At 39.6% G+C, this 26,111-nt stretch overlaps 1 protein-coding gene across 1 annotated transcript; it reads right to left on the bottom strand.

The window, feature by feature from the left end:
* Positions 1–318: 318 nt before the first annotated feature.
* LOC148430063 (uncharacterized) lies at positions 319–24,167 on the bottom strand. Its single transcript, XM_088427419.1, has 11 exons — positions 22,957–24,167; positions 22,773–22,863; positions 17,621–21,751; positions 16,203–16,328; positions 6,235–6,350; positions 4,462–4,609; positions 4,175–4,337; positions 2,370–2,503; positions 2,152–2,294; positions 1,978–2,063; positions 319–1,887 (listed from the first exon to the last, which is right to left on the bottom strand). The coding sequence occupies exons 1-10, from the start codon at positions 24,165–24,167 to the stop codon at positions 1,988–1,990; spliced, it is 6,339 nt and encodes a 2,112-aa protein (XP_088283545.1). The 3' UTR covers positions 319–1,887; positions 1,978–1,987.
* Positions 24,168–26,111: the final 1,944 nt, after the last annotated feature.

Raw genomic sequence — 26,111 nt, 5'->3', positions numbered from 1 at the left:
TCGCTCACATTGTGTCCATAGCGTTACCTCTCAATAGGCAGCTATGTTGGCACAGGCTGCGCTGCCTGTCCGCCTGCCTGCCAAGCAACACTGCGCATCGACACAGGGAGACAGAGCCAAGGGGATTGCACAATCAGCCTCACTCAGCATTAACATAGAAGGATATAACCAGGATCGGCTTGGCCGCGCCGTAGCTCCTCACAAAATCCAGAAGTGTGTTATCAAAACCGAATTAGCGATTTAAAGATTCGGGCGACAATGTATCAACAAAGTCAAACAAGTTCTTTGAGTAAAAATGACAGTGATGACACAGCGGTGCTCTTTTTTTTTTTTTTTTTTTAATCATTTAACAATTGATTCACTTGAGGACACTGGCCAGACAACACAGTGCATTATACATCTGTACTTTCAAATAAAAAAAAAAAAAGATGGACAAACCACATATAAAAGAAATCCCAAATTCATGTATGTATATACAAAAGAAAAAAAAGCTGCAATCACACATTCATCCACACATTGGTCTTGCGTTGCAGGGACATTGTAATGTGTTCACCTGTATGCATGAGAGAAAACATGACCAATGAGGTCAGTGCTGCTATGCATCATTTGACAAAGTGCTTTAGAGAAGTGAATAGGTCAATGGCAACAATTTGTGGAAGATTACAGCTAATTTATACAGCAGTCACATGTATGGAACCCTCCATGCAGCATGATTTGAGTCAAGTAACAATGGAGCAGACGAAGTATCGCGCTGCTGAAGCGGTGCGATCTAAGTTCTTGTGACTCTCGACCGCTCGCTTTGAGCAAAGCCTGGCACCAGAGATTGTGCATACACGTGATTGAAGGAACACACATTGTCAGAGCATCATTGAGGTGTGTGTGACATCAGCTAGGCGCTCTATGGCTTTTGATGAATGCTTGATCAATAAAGTGTGACAGAGTGAACATGAATAGTGTTCTCATACAAAACTGAAAAAGTATTTGTGCCGTTAGGAGTGTTCGTGATGTACAGTCAATTGCTCAGAAGCCCCACCCCTCCCATCCCGCTCATACAGACAGACACAGCGAGAGAGCGTGAGAGAGAGGGAGAGCGCGAGAGAGAGTGAGAGAGAGAGAGAGAGAGAGAGAGAGAGAGAGAGAGAGAGAGAGAGAGAGAGAGAAAAGAACTGAAACAAAAAATGTGAAACTAACATAAGGAGCGTATCAAAGCAAGGCATTGGAACCTCTATGGTAATAGAACAACATTTTTTTTCTCTCTGTCATAATAAAACATACAAATATAACATCTCATGATTACTTACATGATATACATTCCATCTAATAACGTGGTAAGCAGCTTTTAAGTTCAACAAGGAACCATTAGTATCTAAAATATTGATTTATGGCAACGCTTGTGTGACTTCCATCAATGATTGACGACAAAAACGACATACGCAGTATCACTGACTTGTACGTAATAGGGGGACCAAATATAAACGTGGTGGTTTGTACCGCCTGGCTCACCAGCATGCGGGGAATTGTGCAGCGGTCCCTCAAGTTAACCAGTTCCTGGCGCGCAGGCTGATGGGAGGAATTCATCCAACATCCACTCCCAAACTACTTTTGGTCCCGAATGAAGTGTCACTCTCCAAGCAGAGCTCACCAGTGTAGATGAAAGGGAGATATAAGCAGAGCGGCTGGGTGTGTCCTTTTTTTTTTTCACATGCCCCCTCCTTGTTTATATTTTTGCAGGAATTCTCTATAAAAGGCACCGTGCAGGATGATCAACCCAGACAGAGAGAACCAAAAGAAGGAAAAAAAAAATCCTCAGCAGCAGATTTTCCCCTCCAACTCTCTGAATTGAAGGTTAAGGCCTCTGTTTTGTATACATCTGTTTCCGAAGGCAACCTTGGGCAGAGTGGCAAGCGTTACAAATGAAGATTACACAAACATGGAGTTAAAAAAAAAAAAAGAAAGAAAAAGAATACATTCCCTCACCTCTTCTGACTTAGCTTTCATTTTCATATTGACTCAAGCGCTTCTTAGACTTGAGCTCTTTCAACCACTGGGGGGATTCCTCCTCACTGAAAAAAAGAATAACAGTCAGAGATCTCGGAGTGCGAAAAACGGCATGCAATTCAAAAAAAGTTTTCCAAAGCTGGCACCACGTACCCGTTCTCTTTCCCGCCAGACGGGGGAAGTACACGAGCGGCCCGAGGCAGGAAGGGCGATTTGGGGGAGCGAGAAAGAAGGGACGGAGACGGAGAGGGCGCATCAGTTTGATTGTCAGAGTCACTCCTTTTCTTCAATTGGACCTAGCAGCAGAAATTGAACAAAAGGTTGACAGTGATTCCTTCTCCTGGATTTTGCACACTTTGCTGAATATTGACCTTTAAAGCTTGCGAGTCCACCCCAGGGAACAGGGCAATCCTTTGTGGCTGACAAGCAGAAGGAGCAGCGCCGTCCGCCCCTCTGGCCGGCTCTTCGCAATCGACTTCATCCAGCTTACGCTCAACCTTCTCTTCTGTCAGGGAAACACAACATAAGCCGATTTGTGAGTAGAATGCCATTAAAGGGGCCCCCCCAGCACGATTCAAATTTCCACTGTTTTATGCACGACGTGCTAAGATGCTGAAACACCTTTTGCTGTACTTTCGAGCAGCTTGTCAGTTCCCATGATGCGTCACGGGACTTTTCCATCATAGATTTGTTAATCATAACTGTGCAAGTGTTTTTATGTGAATCATAACTTGTTGAATCCAGTCCTGATTAACTGTCCATTAAATATGTTCCACATTGTTAACATGAAACCGTGACTGTGTGCAAGAAATTAAAACCCCTTTCGTTCCATACTAAAATAAAATTTCCATGAATTTATCTTAAAAAAAGTCCTTCTTTCAAATTGACAAGGATGAAATGGCACAAATGTTAAAAAAAAATACTGTAATAACAATAATAATAATACACTGGTAAGCCCACATAATGGGGCCCAAAACGTTTTAACATTTTTATTTAGGATTTTTTCATCTTACTGAATCGGGAAATTACAATGATTTTTTTATTTTTTTTAATTAGTGCTAGTTTTTGATACATTCAGAAATTCTAATGATATGCAAGTACTGTCTTTTTGCTATGAGTTTTAAGAGACTGTTTTTGTCCTACAATATTATTTACATATGTTGCTATAAAAAGAAAGATGGCAATGGTGCCGTCCACATGCAATTCATTTTTCAGGTAAAAAAAATTAAAATGACAGGCTTTAATAGCAATAAACAAATAACAGATACTGTCAAAGCACAAACTACTTTTAGCAAAGATTTAGGTGTATTTCATGAAATGTAAAGGCACAATAATTATTAATTGTAAAAAAAATAACTCAGATCTGAAAACTCAATCAAAAAGCTAAATCAAAGAAATGGTTGCCATTTTCAGACTTTGGAGCCCCAAATTATCCAGAAATTATTCAAAGGGGAGTCAACCGCTAAATTTTGTTTAATATAATAAGTTCTATGCAACTCTCTAGTCTGAACACAATATTATGATTAATATTGTGCTTGTGGAATATGAATAAAGCTGCAAAATCCAGCCGTGTTTATCCATCTCCAGCGTGGACCATTTTGCTACTTGATAGAATGTGACATCTGAAGTAAATACAGAAACTCAAAAACCAGGTGAGTCGTGATCGGTCATGACTTGAACCCTGAATTGAAGTGTGACGTCAGTCCCAGTTGAGAGCAAGAGGCAAAACGTCTGCTCCATGAAATAGATAAAAGTGGGTTGATTTAGCCGCTCAATTAATCTTCCACAAACATAATATGAATAAGAATACCCTGTTAACGTTGGTGAGGGAATAATGAACATATAACAGTAAAGAAGATGTTTGAGTTGATTCCCCCTTTAAAGAAATGTTAACAAAAGAGAAAAGCGGGAGCATTGTTTTCCTAAAAAAATCATTGTTTATCTTGACTAAACACAATATGGAGAAGTACAACAATCAGAGAGGGAATTAAATTCCTAGAATTTGGACAATTTCCAATGAAAAGGGCCCTCTAAACAATTAACTGATTTTAAATGCAAGAATTGGTTTAATTTGCCATTAAATATCTAATATTATTTATATTTAATACTTAACTTGTATAGTGTTCAGTATACTGCACGTGAGGACGTTTTATGGACAGATAGATGGAAAACACACCTGTGGAGTCTCTGTAGAGCCAGTCCTCTGCGGTGGCCTCCTGTTCCCCAACTTGAGTAGCGTTTTGACGAGCAGCTCTGGAGGGGCGCGTCCTGGGTGCGCGCTTTTTTCCAAGTTGGACTCTGGACCGTTGGACACCAGTATCTAACAGAGTGATTGGGGCCTAAGAAACACAGACACAAAAATAAATGATTAAATTCTATGGTATATTTGGGAATGAGCAGATGCATGAATACAGCCCTGAGTTCTATTTCAGGAACCTCGATTTAATTACACATGACACTTACATCAGGGAACAAGAGCGGCTGCTTCTCAGATTTAGAGGGCGGATGCACACCATCAATACTGTCATGTACGCCTTGTGGGTGTGAAGGAGTCGTGTTCCTAGGCGAAGGACTGAGGTTACTTTCTGAGCTGGGAGTAGCAGGGGTTAGGCTAGAAAATGAGACAAAAATAGAAATTGAGCTTGGCGTGGGAGATAAATATGTTTAATGAAATAGTTGTTTTAACATGCGCATCAGAAGAGTCTTTTCAAATGAATTTGTTGCACGATGTGATATTCAATTATGACCGCAAGAGGTCAGTAAAAGTCGCTATTTAGAAGACTGAAGAAACTGTTCCTGTGTTAACGTCACAGAAAATGGGTAGATGAAAGGAATGTCACACAGTGATCCTAAAATGAGCATAAACAGAAACAATTGCGTTTTAAATGCTTTCATACCTTTTCGATACCATCTCAATATTTCGTAAAACCTACTTGACATTGAGTTGCAAGTGTTTCAATCACAAACGTCCATGACTGTTTTTGGAGATTCATGAAATTGTTGTTGTTGGCCAATACAATTAAATTCACAGAGATGTTCTCAAGCTTGAAATCAAAATCAATCACGAATTCTTATTTTGAGTTATTGATGGGATGGCCACGAATGACTAAGTGTCATAGTCTCAAATTTACATGTAAGCACATGCCTGTACATGCCTGGGCAAGTGCACTTTTCATCTACGCATATTTTCCTGCCAAGAATTCTGACACATTCACCGCACCTAAATTGGGAATGAATGCGGATACACCAGAGAGGCCTGATTCACTAAGCGCTGAGGCTTCTACAAAAATCTGGATTGTGTACTTTTTCTGTGACTTATGAATGACATTAACCATTTTTCTTTGTACTTGAGTATAATACGTCTGTCTCCCTGATTTTCTGACATCCTTTATTGCACTAGCCAACAGATGTTTTCTTTGAGTGCCAAAGATATTTTAATGATTTCAGCGTAATTTTGGGCTGCTGATTAAGAGAAAGACACCTTCCTTTCAAGTGGCTCTAGTTTTCGAGAGATTGATATTTATTACAATTAACTGATTGCTCGTTGTTTAGGGGTAGAAAAAAACTTGTTTATGTCATGAAAAATCACCAAGGGTTCTAATGATCCAATTTCCCTTGGCTTGAAAGTTATTACCATAATTGAATTGATAGGGAGAAGGCAGAAAGTGAAATAAACCATCCATCCATTTTCCAGACGCCTATTCTCACTAGGGTCGCTGGCTCGCTGATGCCTATCCCAGCCGTCTTTGGGCGGTAGGCGGGGGACACTTGTGGCCATTTATTTATGCAATAGAATAAGTCATCAGCTTTTAAGTATGTCGGTATAGCTTTCACACCGTGAAAGTACATTTGTGAGTAAATTGAAACAAAGATGATACTTTTTATGTTTTTTTTTGTTTTTGTTTGGTGGTGTTCTATAAGATTCTTCAAAGGTAAGTTGTCTTGTCTTGATCAGACATGTCCGGAAACTGCAACATTGTAATGAGTCTTCAGTCTTCATTGTTATTGTTAAATCCAGAAGGAGCAACAAAATGATCATAATCTGCGAGAGGTGCACCATTTTTGTGGGACAGTAACTATGAAAAATCAGTAGTACCGGCACTTGTAAATTAACATTGTAATTTATGATGCATTATCATAAATTGTAGGTTGCACAAACATTGACAATAAATTTGATGTGATTGCTTTAATAAACATTTGCCCATGAATGAGGAAGATGCAGTCATGTGTGTTTACCTTTCATCAGTGCATAGTCCTGTCTCCCAGGTCCCGTACTGACTATCTGTCTCACCCACTGGAGTTTTAAAGTCCTTTCTCTCATCCTCACCGCTAATAGTTTGCTTCTGTTGCTCCTGGGGGTCAGAAACAGAGAAAATCTAAACAAACAGTAAAAACACCTCTAGATATTTAAAATTAGCAAGTCTAGTGTCTAAATGAAAAGTGCAATTTAACCTCACCGACAGGTCACTAGTTCACAACGTAGGCTTTATTATGATTTCAGTCAAGCTCTAATAACATCTATATAAGCGAGGTCTCGGCAATACCCCATCATTCTGCATGCTGTAGGCAGAGGCTGCAGTATGATGTTAGTTTTTTATGAGAATTATACAGAACAGGAAAGCAAAAGCATATTTACTACCATACATTTTGAACGGTATGTGCTAACCACTTATTTAAACTTACCTATTATATTTTAATACAAAATGAACTAAAATCTGCCTATTCTTTTCAATTGGGACCTCATTTTGAAGAGTTAAAAAAAAAAAAAAATATATATATATATATATATATATATATATATATATATATGTATGTATAAAGAGAGAGAGAGAGAGAGAGAGGAGAGAGAGAGAGAAAACAAATATGAAATACTTATATATCGCGATACACTTTTCATCCAACCATATCACCCGCCCTAATAAAAGCTATACTATTGTTTCAATAGTGTTGACATAATAATGTACATAATTAGGGTAATTGTACATAATTCTATAGCTATGAACGAGCTCAAATCATCACTTAAAAAAAGAAGAAGAAAAGAAACCTGCACCGGAAAGATAAGTTAAAGGCAAAGTGCCTGGTTTGTGGAGGCAAAACCAGAGCAGGGACAAAGATAAAGATGAGTGGGTGACTGAGTGTGTGCTTGCCATCTAGTGAACCATGGTTCTTTTAATGAGGCTGGTACAGAGGACATACTGTCTCACAACTCCACAGAGCCAACAGAGACGTGTCTGCACATGAACCGATAACCCTGCCCTATATAGGAAAACACAATAGGAAATCCTTCTGTCCTCATATGTTGCCTGAGGGCTGGATAGGGAAACATGATACACCTGCATCTGTAATTACCACCCGGTGCGAAGAGAGCAGAGCAGTACTATTGACCAATAACTTTACTGTAGATAACTTTTAAAAGGCAAAAGGCGCACCACAATCATGGTGAAAAATGGTCTGGAAGAAGAGAAGAGAAAAAAAGGAAAAAAGAAGAAAAAGGCAATGTAAAAAAGAAAAAAGCAATGTAAAAAAGAAAAAAGAAGAAGAAGAAGAAAAAAAGAAGTGGAAGAGAGACCTTTTGTAGGCGCAAAATATCTCTTACCAAGGTGTCATATCTAAGGATCCTTAAAACATAGAACATGCTTACAGTTAAAGCTAATGTACAACAAAGTTTGCATTTGCAGCACTGTAAGTCTTCAAAAGTGAGTCAAGAGGCCCAGTTGAGGGCATCATTGCAAGTCTACCATGTAATTGCTATCCTCAGTTCCAGATGGAGACTTTGGAAGGATGTCATCACCCTCTAGCCTCTCTTACACTGCTATCAGTGTTGTCAAAATGCCAAAGAAAATCTTGATTCCAGGCGTTGTTGGATTATAAAAATTCCTATTCTATACGTATGCCTGAGTCACTGTACAAAACAGTATGTAAGAAGCTTATTGCCTTCACTGAAAATGTTTCTTCACCTATTTACTGTACTGCCCATATCTAGAGAAAAAAAGACTTTTGTAATACCTTAGTAATACTAATAATCAATACCAATATTCTTTTGCAGTAGTTTAAGACTGCGTCAAGCCAGATAAGAACTCAATTTTGTTGAACTGAACGCATTCTAATATATATTAAAAATAGGATCTGAATAATCAGACACAATTTGAAATTCCTAATATTACGTACTGTATGACCCTATAGTACAGTATATGTATTTATGTATGTATGTATGTATAACATTTCAAGTAGCTGTCAAGGTGTTGTTAAGATTACAAAAATTAATTCAAAATAGCTTTACCGCATTTAGAACTGTCTCTATTACTTCCATTAGGTTGAATCTATTGTATTATAATCCAAAAGTTCAGGCAATAGAGATTGGGAATGTTTTTGCAAAACCTAACATGTACTTTTTATGACTGAGATTCACAGTTTAAGTGTTTACTATCACACCGGACACACATGCTGAACAAACGTTAAAATATGCTTACTAAATAAAGCGGGCCCACAGGTCTGCTTAGAATGATTAGTAGCTTTTTCTACAGTAGTAGTTGCTTTTTCTTAATAAAATTAGCAACTGCCTGCTTGCTCTCGAGGACAAGAAGTGTGTGGCGAGGAAACAACACAAAGAGAGGATAAATAGATAGGTATGGGATAGAGTGAGCGAGATCATTGAACACACTTCATTGACAGTTTACAGCAGAAGTAGTGAGAATCAAAACGAGGAAATTTGAACTGGTTAAGGCACTGATTAATGGGTGCTACACACGTCCATGACTAATGACGAGGGCTCTAGTAATATGAGGTTAAAGTGACTGCATTTCAGCACCAAAAATATAAATCTGTTTAAAAAAAAACAAAACAAAAATACTTCAACACTGAAGACTCATGAAATGACTACTTGTCAGAGAGGCATTTCATTATGCAAATATTTCGACACTCAAATCACTAAAAAGGCTCAAAGATGAACGTTGATTTGGTGAAAACAGTGTAAGAGAACATAAAAATCTACGTAGGCCTAATAATTTAGCTGTGAAAGTGGGATTTGACATCAGCTTCCAATGTCGAAATACAAGAAAAGAGACTTAAAAGATTATTCACATTACTTGCCGTCCTGAGATTAGTTTTGTTTTCAATTCACTTATGTTAGTTTTAGTGGTAGCGGTACCCTGACTCACTGTAATCATCATGCATCTTAAATGTGTTCGCAATACCAGGACTTCAGACTGCCCCCAAAATGTGAATAAAATAAATTGACTGGTGCCAGTGCAAACAGTACATGTGTAGTTTTTTTTTCTTTTATAATTACACTCTTGGTTATTCATTGATTCTGACAAACCTCTGACCATTTATCAGTAATTTTCTGATATTGATAGTTTCTCCTTCCTATCCTGGGAGTTTAGTTCAGGTGTGTATGGTGTTCTGTTTGATATTATCTGTGATTTCTCTTCACCTGCGATGCCCTGTGGTGATTCAGGGCTATACAAATAAACCTAACTTGACTTGACTTGATAATGAGTGGGATGTACAGTATATTTACTTGACAAGTCAATTTACATTGCCTCAAAATCTTCTACATTTGTTTCTAAAATTTCAGGTTTGGGCCCATTGAGCTACAAGGAAAAACTAAATATTCTGGAGCCTTGTATTACACATATTTGCAATGCATCAATTGATTGTGCTTTTTGCTTAGCCAAAAAAAAAAAAAAAAAAAAAAAAGCAACCTGCTGTGACAACGCAGAAAAGAAAAGTATTTTGCACTCCTTAGCGTGCAGGGATAACAACAAAGATGAACAAAACTAGAATGGTACTTGAATGCAGACCTCTGTCCCCTCTGGTTGAAAATCATGAGACAGAATTTCTGTACATGACCATATTGCATATTTCAAAGCATCTAGTGCTGCTGCATGATGAGCCACTGCGGTAGGGTTAAGGTTAGCCCAAACTACAACCCAGGCAGCAAATCAACACTGCAATGTAATAAGTGAATACATTAATAGCCTAGGCTAGCTTGCTCTGTTTCCTCACATACAACAGTTTTTATTGTTTTTGGGCAGCATGGGTGTCCTACGGTGGCACCATGTTGCTCACAAGTCAGTCCGAGTAGGCTCCTACACTAGGTTAGGGGGGCAAATATTGTTAGTGAGGGTGTTTTTCAGTGTGTGGTGTGGACTGTTGTTCTTAATGGGAGTGCCAGGGTGAAAGATTTCCGCATTCAACAATGACTGCCTTCTTTTTATAGTCAAATAATGATTAAAAAGACAAGTAGCAAAGTCCATTGGTAAAGTCTCTGAAAAAACAACTTCTTTTGTCAGAACAAAGCATTTTGACGCAACGACACAAATATGTAATGAAAACATTGCTTATCTTTAGCTGTTATGACTCACCAAACATTGTACAACAAACAGGTGTTCCCTAAAGATAGGAGTGAGTCGACTTACTGCAATGTATCCATACATGGCTTTCTAAATCTGTCTTACTCATAGAGCATAGAGTAGATCCGGTCACAAGTACAGGCAATCTTACAAGAGGCATACTATATGGACTTCAAGCATTGGAGCATCTGGTCATTACACCAACATGAATAAAACATTTCAGCCACTAGAAAACAGCCTGCATTTTTTTCTGGAAAATTTGTTATGATATATGGGGCACAGTCATGCTTGAACAGAAAAGGATCTTGCCCAAAATGTCACCACAAATACCTGTCCAAATGTCTTAAAAGTACTGGGGGCACAAAAGATACTACAAGTCAACTATTGATAATCATGTAAGAGATTTTAAAAAGATCTTGATATTCTCATCAATATAGGAAAATTTCTCTCTAAATTGCAGGCTACATTTTAGCATTTAAACAGATTTTTGAAATCAACATAATTAAAAGAGAATAATAGTAAAGGCATGATATACAATGATGGACATTTAAAAAACAATGGTCTGGGTGAGCCGTGCAACGGGTCAACAAGACATGCATGTTTCTGCAAAATAATCCAACTGCAGGATGCTATCTTACAGCAGTGGGGGTGTTGGGTGCGGTGCGCCTTCGTAAGGACAGACGTTGCTGGCTGCGCAGTGAGAACCTGCGAATTGACTCCCTGCTGCGGGAAGCTAGCGAGCGCAAGGAGCTGGTCCTGTTGAAGTGTCCGGCTCTGACCTCTCCTTGTTCTCTCTCCACTGAACTGGAAAAAAAGCTGAGTGCCCCATGAAAGGACCGACGGACATTTCCGACCCATCCTGACACTTGAGAATGCGCCACTGACAGCTTGTCCCCTAAATACTCCATCACGGTCCAATCCGCACAAAATCAGCTTTGTCACAATCGCTTCTGAGCTGAGCTGTGACACTTGTTATCACAGCATAAAGGAATCATTAAGGGTGTTGGTATCCAGGAACTTTGTCCTAGTCACTGGTGTTGGCTGCTGGCTCAATACTGCAGCAGTGCAGAAAGCGAGGGAACGCAACTGCCCATGTGATCTGATATAGTAGTGATGCTTATAGTTTATGACACCAACGAGTATGACTGTAACAGGAGCAAGCCTCGTTTTGGTTTCACTTGTTAATGTCTTTTCTGCAGTGCAGTCCCAGAGGAGCCACAAGGGCTACGTATCAGCTCATCACTGTCAATGTGTTAGGCTCAGCCAGTGAACTGAGACATGTCTAATGTCTATTTAGATGCACACAAAATACGCTTGCTATGATATTCCTGCAAAGCCACTGCCTGGATGTACATGTAAATATCATGTATTTCTGCTCGACAAATAATGTTTACATTTAGCTAGTGCGCCACTAAACGCTGTGCTTTTTAATCAAGAGGCTTAGCCATGTTTCTTTGCTAAGTGACGTAAATAACAACTACTCATGTACTCATGACACAGCTAAAGAAAACTGAGAAATAATTCAATTTTAAAAAGATTTTGTTGAATCAGCAGGTGTCTGATCTTGTATCCAGACTACAGCCTAAATTGAAGACACTAAAACAGACAGTTGTTCCAGGTTTTCTTCTAGAAAAAAGCCAAGGTTAAAAAGGTTGAAAAAGCCCTTAATGGTAAATTTCCCATTGCTACTCAGCAGCGGAATCCCGGCAAAAAGAAGAAAGAGTAAATGACAAACAGTTGCAAAAGAAAAACATCGGTGGTAATCTGTATTCCAACAAGGAGTCACTGGCAGGAGTGAGAGATGTGGCGGGGAAGCAAAATCCAGAGTAGAGAGGAAAAAAAAAAAAGAATATTCTCTCTTTGCTTTAATCTGCAGGTACAGACAGGTAGGAAAGAACGTGTCAGCGGTGCTCCTTTCTGTACAGTACTCAGGACATTAGAACTCACTGTCAAGGAGAAACTGGGTGGAGAGAGTGTGTGGAGTCAGAGAGCGCCACAGCAAGAAAGGGAGGTCTCTGATTGCAAACAGGAGGGAGAGGGGAGAGTAACATGTTCTGCGGTGCTGTTGCTCAGGCCTGTTTGGATTGCAGTACAAGCACACTTAAGTGTCATAGCCACAAAAGAAAGGATATGGATGCAAACAGACGGTTGGCATGGAGGGTGTAACAGAAAAGCACAGATTTCAACATGATAAAATGTGAGCAAAGGCAAAGGCATTCATTTGTGTGTGATCAAGCTTGATGAAGAAAAATAGATTGGTAATGCAAGCAGTGAGAAAATAAATAAGGCATCTATCAATGAGTTTTGAGGGGTTAGAGCAACCCATTAGTCAACAATATTTCTCAAAGGATGTATCAACATTGTTTAGCAGTTGATGTAATCTGGTGACTCCAAATGACAAATTCTCCATATGCCTTCAACACTTAGTAAACTGAGACAAAGCTAAAATGCTGCATCACTGTCCAAATATGCCCTCTGCAGGAAATCTTTGAAACATACCCGGGAAGCTGCACTTGCAGGAAAAAGCTGAGTAATTATGTATTCTTGTTTTCTATTCGGCTAAAATAATAAAAAAAAAAGGTCCATATTTCTTCTCCTTTTCTGAATGTAGATACTTCTTAATATCACTTTGGAAAATGGGGTCACGGTATAGAGATTACAATTTATTTGTAAAAGTACCGTATGTATGTTTGTCCTGTAATATAAATGATAAAGACATTAATAGACACGGATTGCATTTTTTCATGTACATACTTTGAAGAGTGAAGAAAAATGTACAAATGATAACAACCCGTTTTAATCCTGTGGCAAATAAGATTGTTACAAATATTTTCTGCATGCTGGCTTTAGATTTGAAATAACTAAAATGTACGTACAGAAAAAGCTGATAAAACAAGCTATTCTGCATTGCCTCTATAGAGTACCAATATTCTGACCAATTGTGACTCAGAGCTGGTCATCAATTCCCCTCTTCTGATGATGTCATTCAGTGCACAGTAGTAGCCAAGCGCAAGCCCAACCAGATATCACTAATATAAGACACAAGTGACCTAAAGGCATCCTGTTCTTCAATTATATTCTTGGACATGCGTTGCAGAAAAATGTATAGAAGGTGCAGTATTACTTACCCAAGAGTAGCGCGGACTCAAGCAACATGACCATAAGTACAAGTTGTACAAGAAAGCGCTCAGCCCTGTGCCCATCTCTGCTCTGCTCAGCTCCACTCACCAGCTTCCCTTCGACTAACACCATGATGTCAGCACACAACTATCACCTCATCTGCGTTACGCTAAGGACCCTCCCCCACAAAGGATTTCATATCAGCTACTATTTCGATTGGTCATGCATCGATCCAATATTCAATAATAATATTATATGGTCAAAATCACCAGAACCGGTCGTGGTATAACTTAAAAAGAACATATTTAATAACATTTTGATTATACATGATGGGAATTTCACTTTAAAAAAAAAAGGCACGATAGCTCAATTTGTTCATTTTGTTTTTCAGTATTTCTATTCATTCATTTACATATTGTCTACATATTGGGCAACATAGCATGATTTTCTAAGTCATATTTCAATGAGTTGGAAAACAAACTTTTGAATACACATTGCAAATTTTTTATTGACATTGTCACAAAAAACTTCAACTTGATGTGTGAATGGGTAAGCTAAAAGAAAATGACACAAAAATAATATCAATGAGTCTTCAAATATAGTGGACCCCCGTGTTACAAAGTCCCTGACTTACGCTATTTTCATGTTGCGACGTGGAACACTGAGTTTTTTCATCCCCTCTTTATGACATTTTCCCGGTTTTGCAACTATCATGACCCTAGGGGCTTGGCTGTGTTTGTGTTGTTTCGTCTCCATCTGCAGGCGTTTTAATTACACATATTTTCGGTTGCCGTCCCTGCAACGTGTCACTACAATTCTGATCTGCTATTTGTCGGCGTCTCCTCATGGAGATGGTGGTCTGCTATTAGTCGGCCTCACTTGTTTCAAAATGGCGGAACGGGAAAGCTTTGTTTGATTGTGAGTGGTTACAAAACCGTATTTATAGTGCATTTTACTGCTTAATTGAAAGTTGAAAGGGTTAGCCATGGGTCCCAAGATTGCTAGTGATGTTAAAGAGAGAAGTAAGAAGATGATTTATATGGAAACGAAGCTGGAGATAACCCTTATTAGGGAATATGGGCATAACAAGCGCCACTCAAAGGTAAATAAATCCTTTCTATGTTTTTTATTCATAATGTTTTCTGATTGTATACATGTATACTATGTATACGTAGCACTCACTATACTATTTTGGTACCAATTTTAATATGTATGTACAATTTGGATGTTTTTACCTGGGGTTCTAAATGCATTAGCTATTTAAGATAGGTTTGGATTGCCCGTCATACGACGAATTTGCCTTACGACCCCAACCGCGGAACGGATTAATCTCGTAACACGGGGGCGTGTTTGTGTTTTTCGTTTTAAAAAACATTGCAAATTGACTATGGTCAAATGGTGCCACTTTTATAAAACTTTGACTACATTTTAAATATTTAAAATTTAACAACACCAGGAGTGTTAGTAGTGACCGTAGATGCAAAGAACACAAGCATGTATAAGCAGATCCTGAATCTAAATACGTAGTCACTACTACTAGTTTCACATTAACAGATGTCAACCACAGAACATTGAGAAAAAGCATCTTCTCTGCAGGGCATACTTGCAACACATGCCATCTAACGCCACAGCTTTGCCTGAGCCATCCTAACAGGCTTCTGACGGCCAACAATTTGCTTAATCCAATCGTTGAATTGCAGGCAAGACAAGGCATTTGCAACTGTTTGACAAACAACATGGGGGTAGATGGGTGGAGGTGAGCCTTTGATACCGTGCCGTAAACATCCATCCAGTCACTAAATTACCGACATCCTTGGAACATTCACGTGCCAAAGTAACAATGCAATTTTCCCCTGAACATCTCTTTTGATGCAAATGTTAAAAGCCTCTCATGAACATTTTTTTTTTAGCTTCAAGCTATGTTATCTATGTTAATTACTTTCTTGACACAAGCTGAGGATTCTTGCTCATTCGCCCGAGCAGATAAGAAAGGCCTTCAATTCTCCAGTAATTCTCTCTATGTAATGTCAAAACAAAGAGGATCACCCTTGTACTGCCCCTACACATCCCGTGTAGAAAAAAAAACTCACCAACAATATCCAAGGAGCCTTGCCCACTCACTTTTCTTTTCATTGCAGCGTTTTGCACCAAGTCGGGTAAGTAAACAACATTGTTTCATCAATGAAGACGTAAAATTACCAATTAAATCGAGCACAATTCCCACAATCACACACGAAGGAGAGGTCGTAGCTGTAAAAAGGCTTCCGCTTTGCTGTATAGAAATTAACCAAATGCATTGGATGAATAGAGCCTGTCAGAGCCTGAGGTTACGTTTGCTTCTTTTCTTAGTTTTTGCTTTGTGGCCGGTTGGTTTCAGAACAATATCACGAGGGGGCACGGCAGTCAAAAGGTGAAAAGTGCAGCTTCAGTCGACGAGACGATTCACTACTCTGTTAAAAACGTCGCTATCGAAATCCTCATATTCCATAAGAATTGAAATCGCCAATGTACCAAGGATAACATTTCATCTTTGATACGCATGTATTTAACTGTGGAAAGTTTAACATACAGGTCATTTAATATACACTTAAGTGTTTCTTCACTGCCTTTAGAGAGATTGGAAACACCTTATTTCCTTAAGATTATTATAGACAGTACTTTCCCATTAAGCATTTGCATCCCTGGAAAACTACAAGTAAAATGTCTTGCAGCTTCTGAAATGAAACTTACCCCGCTGTAGTTGTCCTGTTCTCTGTGAGCGCTACGACTCCGTACTCTGGAAAGGCCCTTCTCGAGAGCAACACCAGATGGGGCTGATCGACGTGACATACTGCGAGAACGCATCCTGTTCAGCTCCTTGTAACACATACAAAAGAACATTGAATTGAAGTGATATTTGGGAGATGTTTCTGTCCCGAGAATTTTGTTCTTATACCTAGTAGTCTTCAACCTTATAATCCTTTAGTTACATTTACTATGAACAGTGTTGCTGTAGACATAAAGCACATGTTGGGGATGGGGGGGGGGGGGGGTGTTCTTTTTTTTGGTACATAATAACAGCAGTGACATAGAAATATGCTTGGCCTATCATTTTGTGTTACTATTGGCTGAGCAGCACAAAGCATCTTGGTCAACATAGTTCACAATGTGTTTGCCTTAAGTAACGTTCTTGTTTTGTTTTTTTTTTCCCAGGGAGATGTGTTGCTCTTAAGATTCTAACATGACAACGATATCTAATCAAATCCAACTTTTTTTTTTAATTTTTATAAAGTACTTTGAAAAGAACACAGTTGACCAACCCAAGTGCTGCATCGTAGTAACTTTAAAATGGCAGTTATTATTACTGTACATTACTACTTTATAGTACAGAAATTAGGGCAATTTTCAGTAAATTTGTATAGAACACTTTTGTCAGTTTCAATTAAATTTTAATATATCAACTTTCATCTACTGGGCCACTGCAGGTCTCGGTTGAGGAATATATGTTACTACAGAAAGAGGATGTGTTCTACGATAAAGCCAAACAAATGGGGATATATTGAAAGACGGGACTTGCTCTCTTTCAATTATGAACCCAGTGAAACGTATCTGGCTTGCAATTTTCTTTTCACCACAAGCTTCACAGGCAAGAGTACACATGAAATTGTAAATATGGTTGAGTATTTTTTGTAAAACACAATACTGTACATGTGTATAGTACTGTGTTTTTGTTCTGGTGTGGGGGCGGCTGTGTTTATCTCGCTTAAACCTGTAAATTGACTTTTCATCTGCGTGGATGTTTCCATGCATCTGATGGGCTTTGTGAGGTCACCAATATGTTTGGTTCATTAAATCCGTGGCAGAAACCCACACACTGCACAGGTGGCTTGCACAGTTAAATTGATCCCACCCCAATAGATTGCTGCCTGTTGTAATGGAGAAGCAACAGAGACCAGGACAGGCCAAGCAGGACGAAGCAATTCCAAAACCTTTGTTGAAAAAGCGCCTAGTGTGTGTAAGTACCTGGTGGATGTAAAACAGTGGGCACATTGAATGTTTCATTTATAAAAACATTTTTTTAAAAAGAACAGCAACAATATATAAAACCTTTAAATAATGCCAACATTATCCCCAACAGAGAAAATAGTTCACAAATTTTGCCAATTCACCTGGGATCCCTGGGACCTCCTATGGCTCCAGATCTCTTCCTGGTTTTTGTGGGATTTTAGTTGTCTGGGCGACCAGACCTGATCAACAGGACCACTGGTCCTCACCTCATTTTCGACAGAAGTGTCCAAGTAAAGCGGCTCACCTCGCCTGACTGGCCGATGGCTTTGTGAGGCCAGGGAATGTTCGTCCTGCCTAAAAGACAGTTGTTCTGGGCAAACTTTGGTTGTGTGTTTTCTGGGCTCATATTGGGGTTTGTTGTGAGATATCTCATTTGGCTGGAGGTCCCTTGGGCCATGGGTAGGTACTGTCTTCGCAGAACTTGCTAAATGAACTGAATTCTGAGAGGGTATCTTCCATGTAATCTCTCGCTCAGGTGCAGTCCGTAATGCACTACCCAAGTTGGGGTCTACTTCTTGAATACTGGAAACAGGCAGTAGATTTTGATTTGAGGATGGCTGAAAATGAGATGTGAAAGAGTCCACATCAAGAATGGAAGGTTTGTAAGCTTCTTCGGTTCTGGGAGATGGCTCCTTCCATCTTAATGCAGGGTCAATGTATTGCATGGTGGCAGTTCTTAGCAAGGAGTCCACATCCACCACTTTGGGCCTCAGAGATGATTGATCCCTCATTCTTTCCAGTTCCTCTTTCCTTTTTTTGTCCTTAAGTCTCTGTCGCTCTGCTTCTTGAAGCCTGGCAATCTGTCGCATTTTCTCTGCCTCGGCCATTTCCGACTTCTCTTTTTTTGCCTCCCATCTAAGCCTTTCATTCAGTGAAGTCTGTTGTATTATCCTTTGACTTTGCCTCTCAGCTTGGACATGTTTCTCCCTTTGCAATTCCCTCAGTCCGTCCAGCTCTTTAATTTTCTCTCTCTCAGTATCTTCCTCTAGTTGTCTTTGGTTTTCCGATTCTTTATCAATCCCTTGTTGGCGTACCTGTTCCTTCTGTGATGCCATTAATTTAGCTGTCTCAGCCTTCTCTCTATGCCACCGCTTTTCAAGCTCATAAAGATGATGCCGCTCATCGTCTTTCTGTTTCTGATTTTGGTAAAAAAACTGCCCCTCGTTTTTCTCTTTAACTCGCTCTAGTTCCTCCATCCTTTTATTCTTTTGCATGTCCAAAAGAAGCGATTCCTTATCTAGCTCTTGCTGTCGCTCTTCCTCCCTCTGTCTTTGTCTTTCCCATTCACGCTGCCTCTCTTGATCCAGTTCCTGCATCTTATGAAGTTCCCACTGTCGCTCTTTTTCCTGTTCCCTGAGCCGCACCTGTTCTAGCTGTATCTGAGGCTCCTGCAGTCTCTCCCTTTCTTGTTCCCTATGCCTCAATTGTTCTTGTTGCCTCTCAAATTGTTGCAATCTCTCCATTTCCTGCTCTCTTAACCTCACCTTTTCTTGCTGTCGTGCAAGTTCCCGTTCTCTCTCAATTTCTTGCTCCCTCTGCCTCAGTTGTTGCTGCCTCTCAAGTTCTTGCTGTCTCTCAATTTCCTGCTCCTTTAATCTCACCTTTTCTTGCTGCCGCACAAGTTGCCATTCTCTCTCAATTTCTTGCTCCATCTGCCTCTCAAGTTCTTGCTGTCTCTCCATCTCTTGATCCCTCAGCCTCACTTGTTCATGGTGTTGTTCAAATTTATGCTGTCTCTCAATTTCCTGTTCCCTTTGCCTCAATCGTTCTAGCTGTCTCTTAAGTTCTCTTCGTCTCTCCATTTCCTGCTCCTTCAGTTTCACCTCTCCTTGTTGCTGCTCAAATTCCCGCTGTCTCTCCATATCTTGTTCTCTCTGCTGTCTCCCAATTTCACTGAGTCGCTCCCTTTCCGCCTCCATCAATCTCACCTGCTTTTGTTGTTGTTCAAGTTGCTGTGCCTCCATTTCTCTTTCCCTTTGCCTCAGTCGTTCTTGCTGCCTCTTAAGTTCTTGTCGTCTTTCCAGTTGCTGCTCCCTCAGCCTCACCTGTTCTTGCTGTTGCTTGAGATCTCGCTGTCTGTCTATTTCTTGCTCCCTTTGCTTCAGTTGCTCCTGCTGCCTCTCAAGTTCTTGTCGTCTCTCCTTTTCATGGTCTTTATGCTTCTCAAGTTCTTGCTGTCTCTCAATTTCCTGCTCCCTCAACCTCAGCTGTTCTTGGTGCCTCTCTTTTCCTCGCTCCCTCAGCTTCATTTGTGTATGCTGCCTTTCAACTTCTCGCTGTCTCTCCCTTTCTTGCTCCCTATGCCTCAGTTGTTCTTGCTGCCTCTCAAGTTCTTTCAGTCGCATCATTTCCTGCTCCCTGAGTCTCATTTGCTCTTGGAGCCTCTTCCCTTCCTGCTCCCTCTGCCTCATCATTTCCTGCTGTCTTTCAAATTCTCCTTGTTGCTCCACTTCCTGCTCTCTCAGCCTCATCAACTCCTGTTGCTTTTCAAATTGTCGCTGTCTATCCCGTTCCCGCTCCTTCAGCCTCATTAACTCTTGCTGTCTTTCCATTTCACGTTGCCTTTCAAGTTCTTTCTGCAGCACTTTTTCATGGTCATGCACCCTCCTCAATTCTTCCTGTCTTTTCTTTTCCTTCTCCTTCAGCCTCACCTCTTCTTGATGTCTCACTATTTCCGTTTCCCTCAGCCTGGTTTGCTCTTGCTGCCTCTCAAGTTCTTGCTGCTGCTCATTTTGCTGCTCATGCATCCTCATCTGTTCTAGCTGCCTTTCCATTTCCTGCTCCTTATGCCTTGCCAGTGATTGTTGCCTCTCAAGTTCCTGTTCTCTCTGTCTTTGCAGTTTTGTTTGCCTCTCCTTTTCTTGTTCCTGCTCCCTATGTATTTCTTGTTGTCTCTGCTTTTCCAACTCTCTTTGCCTCTCCAGCTCTTTTTGCCTCTCCAGCTCTTTTTGCCTCTCTACTTCCTGCCTCCTCTGTATCTCCTGTTCTTGCTGTTGAACGTTTTCTGGCTTGAAATGCAACTGCCTTTGTTTGTCCATTTCTTTCACATTTTCATCCTCTGATCCTTGGAGATTCTGGTTTAGAAGCTCTTTCTGTTTTTGATTCTCCCTATCAAATGCCTTCCTTCTTTCAAATAGTCTTTGCATCTCCCTTTCCTTCATCTGTGAAAACTGGAAAATGGCTTGTCTTTCAATTTCCATTTGTCTTTGTTTGTCTCTATCAATAACTTTCATTTTGCCATGTTGCTTTTCCCTTTCCTTTGTTTGCTCCGTTTTTACTACTTTTTTCTTCTCTTCTGTTGGCACATGCAGTTTCGTTGTCACCTGCTTGGCTGGAGTACAGCTTATGCTTCTGACGCCCTCATATTTCTCTTGAGATTTTTTGCCAGTTGCATTTAATGAAAGATTCCGCTTCATAACAGATACCTCACTTTTAGAGCTTACCTGTCCAGAACCTACATCATCATCAGACACTGCTGAATCTATAATGTCTGATCCAGTATTTGCTTCCTGTATTTGTCCGGTCAGGGCAAAATATGTTTCCTTGGGTTTTGGCTTTTCATTTATTTGCAGTTTTTTCATGCGTTTAGGAGCTGCAGCTATTTCCTCATGGTCTGTGTCCCTCTGTCTCTCATTATTTAAAACCATTTCCCTTTGTGATTGCTTTAGAAAAACATTCTCCAGACCATCTTCTTGAGCTACTTCCATTGTAGGCCATTTTTGCAAGGATCCTATTCGCAAATATCGAGGCTGTTGCTCTGCTGCCATTGTTGATGCTGTTCCTCCTTTTATTAATTCACTCGTCTCCGGCAATGGTCTGTTCCCTTCTGAGCGTCTCGAACGTAATGTCATGGCTTTCTCTTCCCGCTGAGCAGATGGAATACCCTCACTCACTGCCCTGTTCTCTCCCACTGCTTGCACTGTTTCCAGGGCATGGTTCACTCGCAGGGGACTTGGAGAAACAAAATCTTTATAGATGGCTGTCTCCAAAGATCCTTCATCCTCATTGTTCCCTTCTCTCAAAGATGGGTTACTGAGTAAGTCAGTGACATTGGCCGGATTGGAGTTATCCCTTGAATTATTAAATAAGGATGCTTGGGTCATCTGCACTTCAACACTGGGGCCATTTTGAATGTCGGTAGCCCTTGATAGATGTTCTGCCTCAAGACTTGTCATTGAGTTGTGATCTTGGAACTCCACAGCCATCTTGCCACTGGGGTTGACCACTTCAATCTAAATAATAGGGAGAAAAGTATCATAGGTAAATTGTATTGAACAAAATAATTATGTTGTGTGCTGTAATTAATAATATCAAAAAAAACATACATCTTAACATATACAATGATCTTATAATGCATAGTGGAAATAAAAAGTCTACACATGCCTGTTAAAATACCATTTTTTGTAAAATAAAAAAAATGGAACCAAGATGAAACCATTTTTTTTTTATATATATTTTTTTCCACCATTAACGTGGCTTACATAAGGGCATTTACCAAAAGCCACCAAGGCTGAGTAATGTGTAATCAAAGAACTGTGAGCAGTGTAATCAAAGTTCACAAAGTATTGATAAAGTTACTCTTCATGTACATTAATACTTTGAAAATACTCCCAAAAAAAATTATAGAAATTTTTATCATCGTGCGAATACTTTTGTTTACCAAAACCAGAATTTGTTGGGGTTTTTGTTTTTTGTTTTTTTCAATAAAAGAACTATATCCTAACAAAATAACTACAGAGTTGGTTCTTAATCAACACATATTCTGGTAAAAATATCTGTATCCTAAAACTGTCAAAGCCAAAAGCCAAAAAGAGCACCGTTGTGTTGGATTGTTTAAGTCTGCTTGAATGGTGATTTGTCAAAATGGTGAAGTCACATTTAGCCTAAACATAAGCATGGCACTAATCGCGATACTGGATGAAACGCTGGTTTGAAGCAACTAAAAGATCAATTGTATCTCGACACTATACTGACAGGGTCAATAAGAATCTGAACACATTAGAATGGCATGGCAAGATCATTCATATTTTTATGTGACGTTTATTGTGTTCTGGAAAAAACGTTCAATTATTGAACAATGCAATGGTATTTAACCCGGGTATTAGGAAAATACAAATACTCCTTTCATGTCGTCTTTTATGTTAGCAATGTCCAGTTTCTCATTTCTACTGAGCTTTCAATACCATCCTCTATTTTAACAGTAAATTGTTGGCAAAGCTCACACACTCTTGCCAAAATCTGTACATCTCTTACCCTCATTTGAGGATCTTTGCTGATGTCCTGGTATTCTGCAGTCTCATTGAGTGAAACATTGCAAGAGTCAGACAACTTCTCAGGTGAAAACCTAACAAACACAAATCAGGTGCCAAAATATGCATGACCATGGAAACTCATGGACAAAAGAAAATTAATATGCAGTATTTGAGGAAGATCTTACTTCTTAGTGAGATCAGTGGGGAGGTCGCGAGGTTTAGGCGCAGGCTTCACGACAGGCCTTTGGGTTGAAGATATATCTTCGGTTAGCTGCTTGATGAGCTGTTTAACGCCCACTTGTGGTTCGCTTTCCACCGACACTGCCTGCTCTGGAGAGAGAACATCTGAGGTCCGGCCGGAGAACACAGTCTCAGGAGTCGAAGGAGAATCAAGCAGAAGACTAATTCGGGACTTGATGCTAAATCGCTGATCCGCATTAGTCTGTTGAACACTTATTCTTTCTGAAATGTCATCGTTCTGCTCATCTGAGGCTGAGTGTTTATCCTCGATAACAATGTTTTTGTCCAAGGTACTGTTTTTTTCCTGCTGTGTCTTTTGTGGAAGTGCTTTCTCTTTTGGAGTGCTTTCTTTAACGTTGGTCGCTTTACGGTGGTGTAATGACAGACCGATGGACTCAAACTTGGATGTAAGCTCAAAGGAAAGTGGTTTTCCGCCAGCCAAGCGTGGAGCAGGAACTGGAATCTCTGGATTGTTAAGAAAAACAGCTGATACAGGTCTGGGCCTGGAGCCTCGAGGTTGGGGCTTGGGTGGGTCAATGGTCAATGATTTATTTTGTTCATCATCTTTCTCAATTTGATTAAGAAACCCCAATGACTTGGCTCTAGCAATGGATGCTCCACCGTGGATGGGTATCATCTGATTCTTAGGTTTCTGTCTCTCTGCTGGCAATGGAGGCATGTCTTTGCTGGTGTACACAGAGTCAAAAGGATGGGCGGGTTTAATTGGATGGACAACAGGCTTGGTTGTTTGCCCAGCATTAACCATAGTGGATGTTCTAAAGGAGGTTGAAGCAGGACGACTGGAACTGGGTGACACAGGCCTTGGCTTAACAATGGCAACTGGTTGCTGTGGTTTTGAACTGTTGGGAAGCTCTGGTTTGTATCCAGCGGTGCTAGTGAATTCTGGTCTGGGTTTGGTTTGAGGCTTTGGGGCAAGTATAGGCTTGATGGTGTTCTTTTTCTCCACACCATATGGTTTTGGAGTCAGCCGTGGTTTGGGGGCAGGGACGGGTTTTTGGGGTTCAGGAGTGATGATATGCGACTGAGTGATTGATGGATTTGTGTTGCTTGAATCAGTCAGGGGACTCAAGTGAGGTCTTCCTCCCGCCACTGTCCTCCCAACATCCCCACTCTGTACCTCCACCTGTGTAGTCATCCTCTTTAACAGCACCTATGAATACAAGCATTCTCAAATCAACTTCATTTAAAGAGGACTTGAAAAAAGTCATTGTTGCATACAACGTGCTGTACATGTGGTGAAATTGGTCATGCAATAACATATACTCAATGGTCCAGCAAAAAAGTATGACAAAATGGCAACATGACAACATTTTCCCAAAATGATAATCTGTCAAAATGTTGAGTCTAGCTGGAATGGGAATTATACAACAGGTCTCAACTGTTTCATGTTGTTTGCTAATCAGGAACACCTTCTGCAATTGACTGAAGGGTTTCAGTTAAAAATATTTATTCCTCAATATACTCAGAAGGGACATAATCCGGAGAGGTCATCCAAGTGGACGCAAAAAAATATGATGATGTTTTGAATTAAACGGCATAAAAGGAACATTATCCCCAAGAAGAGCAGGGTGTGCAGCTTAATGGGTAGTGTACATGGAAATTATGTTGTGTTTGTAAATGTATTTGTTTAGAAACATTTGAAGAGCTCCTCCCAAGTATTTTTTTTAATTATTATTTTGAGCCCACAAAAATGACGGTGACATGTTTCTACTTGCTACAAAAACAAAACAAACAAACAAGCAAAAACATCACAAATGTATTTCATCTGGCCACTACTGTGGACTTTGTGTTGGGAGTGTCTTGAGTGGCAGCAGAAAAATCAATGTAATAAATCACTGCAGTACAATAAAGTACAGATGTACATCGGTGAGTGTGGACTAGTGCTATTAATCAGGAAATTATCAAGACTTTCGATGTTCTGATATTTCTCGCAGCATGGAAAGTCTGATTCTTTTTGATAACTTTGAATAACTGCACTTTTGAATTGTGACAACCAGACATTTCATAGTATATTAGAAAATATCTAAAGCATTTATCAATAAACGTGTAAATGTTTACAAAGTCTGGTATCAACCTTTAAATCATATGTATAATATAAAAATTGATGAAGAAGCCTTTCAAAATATTTTGAACATTTACATAATGTAATTTAACACTTACTTTATATAAATGCAGATTGAACTCTTAACTGCATCATAAACATCTCAAAATGTAAATGTTTAATGTACAACACATGTAATGCACTATGATTAATTATTTAATCATTTTATTTGTATAAAGTTCATTACATACACGTCTTTCACTATTGACCTCTATAGACATCAAATATCCATTCTACTCGGATGGCTGGCAAGTGAAAATGTCTAAGCTCAATTATGTTATATAAGTGTTCACTTTGTGTATACACAGCATTTGGATCTCATCAAATACATTTCAACGTTGTCAAAAACAGAGAGATAAATGTTTCATATTTAGTATGAAAATATACTGAAGGTGTCCACTTTGTGTATACACAGCATTTGGACCTCATCAAATAAATTTCAACAAGTTGTCAGAAACAGAAGGATAAATGCTTGATATTATTATGAAAATATGGTGATTATGAGGGACAAATGCAAGTGAAAAGCAGAGCAATAACACGCAATTAACACGCAACAAACCACAAGGTTTAATCTCTATATAGTTTAGGGGATTAATGCACAATAATACGAGCAAAAAATTATTGGAATTGGAACCATATTCATTTTTAAGGATATCGGAAACTCGATGTTCTGATTCCGTCAAAACGTCGGAACTTCAGTTTAACTTATGGTGTCAATCAAAGTGTTGATCCACCACTGGGAAGTGGGGAATTTCATACCTCTGATGAGTGTGACGGAAGACCCTCTGGTTTGAGGACCCGTGACTTCTAACAGAAAAACAAAAAGACAGTACAATTCTATGTACACTATCCACAGAAAACTGTCTGCATTTCCTGGATTTATGAAAATGTAAATTTAGGTAGTTGGTTAGAAGTAAGTAAGGGTGCCAATACATTTCATTATTTTGACAGTGATACATAGAAAACTGATTCCGTTTG

Source organism: Hippichthys cyanospilos, chromosome 1 (assembly GCF_059441005.1).
Source record: "Hippichthys cyanospilos isolate Australia breed blue-spotted pipefish chromosome 1, RoL_Hcya_1.0, whole genome shotgun sequence".
NCBI classification, from domain to species: domain Eukaryota; kingdom Metazoa; phylum Chordata; class Actinopteri; order Syngnathiformes; family Syngnathidae; genus Hippichthys; species Hippichthys cyanospilos.
Note: the sequence above shows the minus strand (reverse complement) of the source record. Positions and strands in the feature narration are given on the sequence as shown.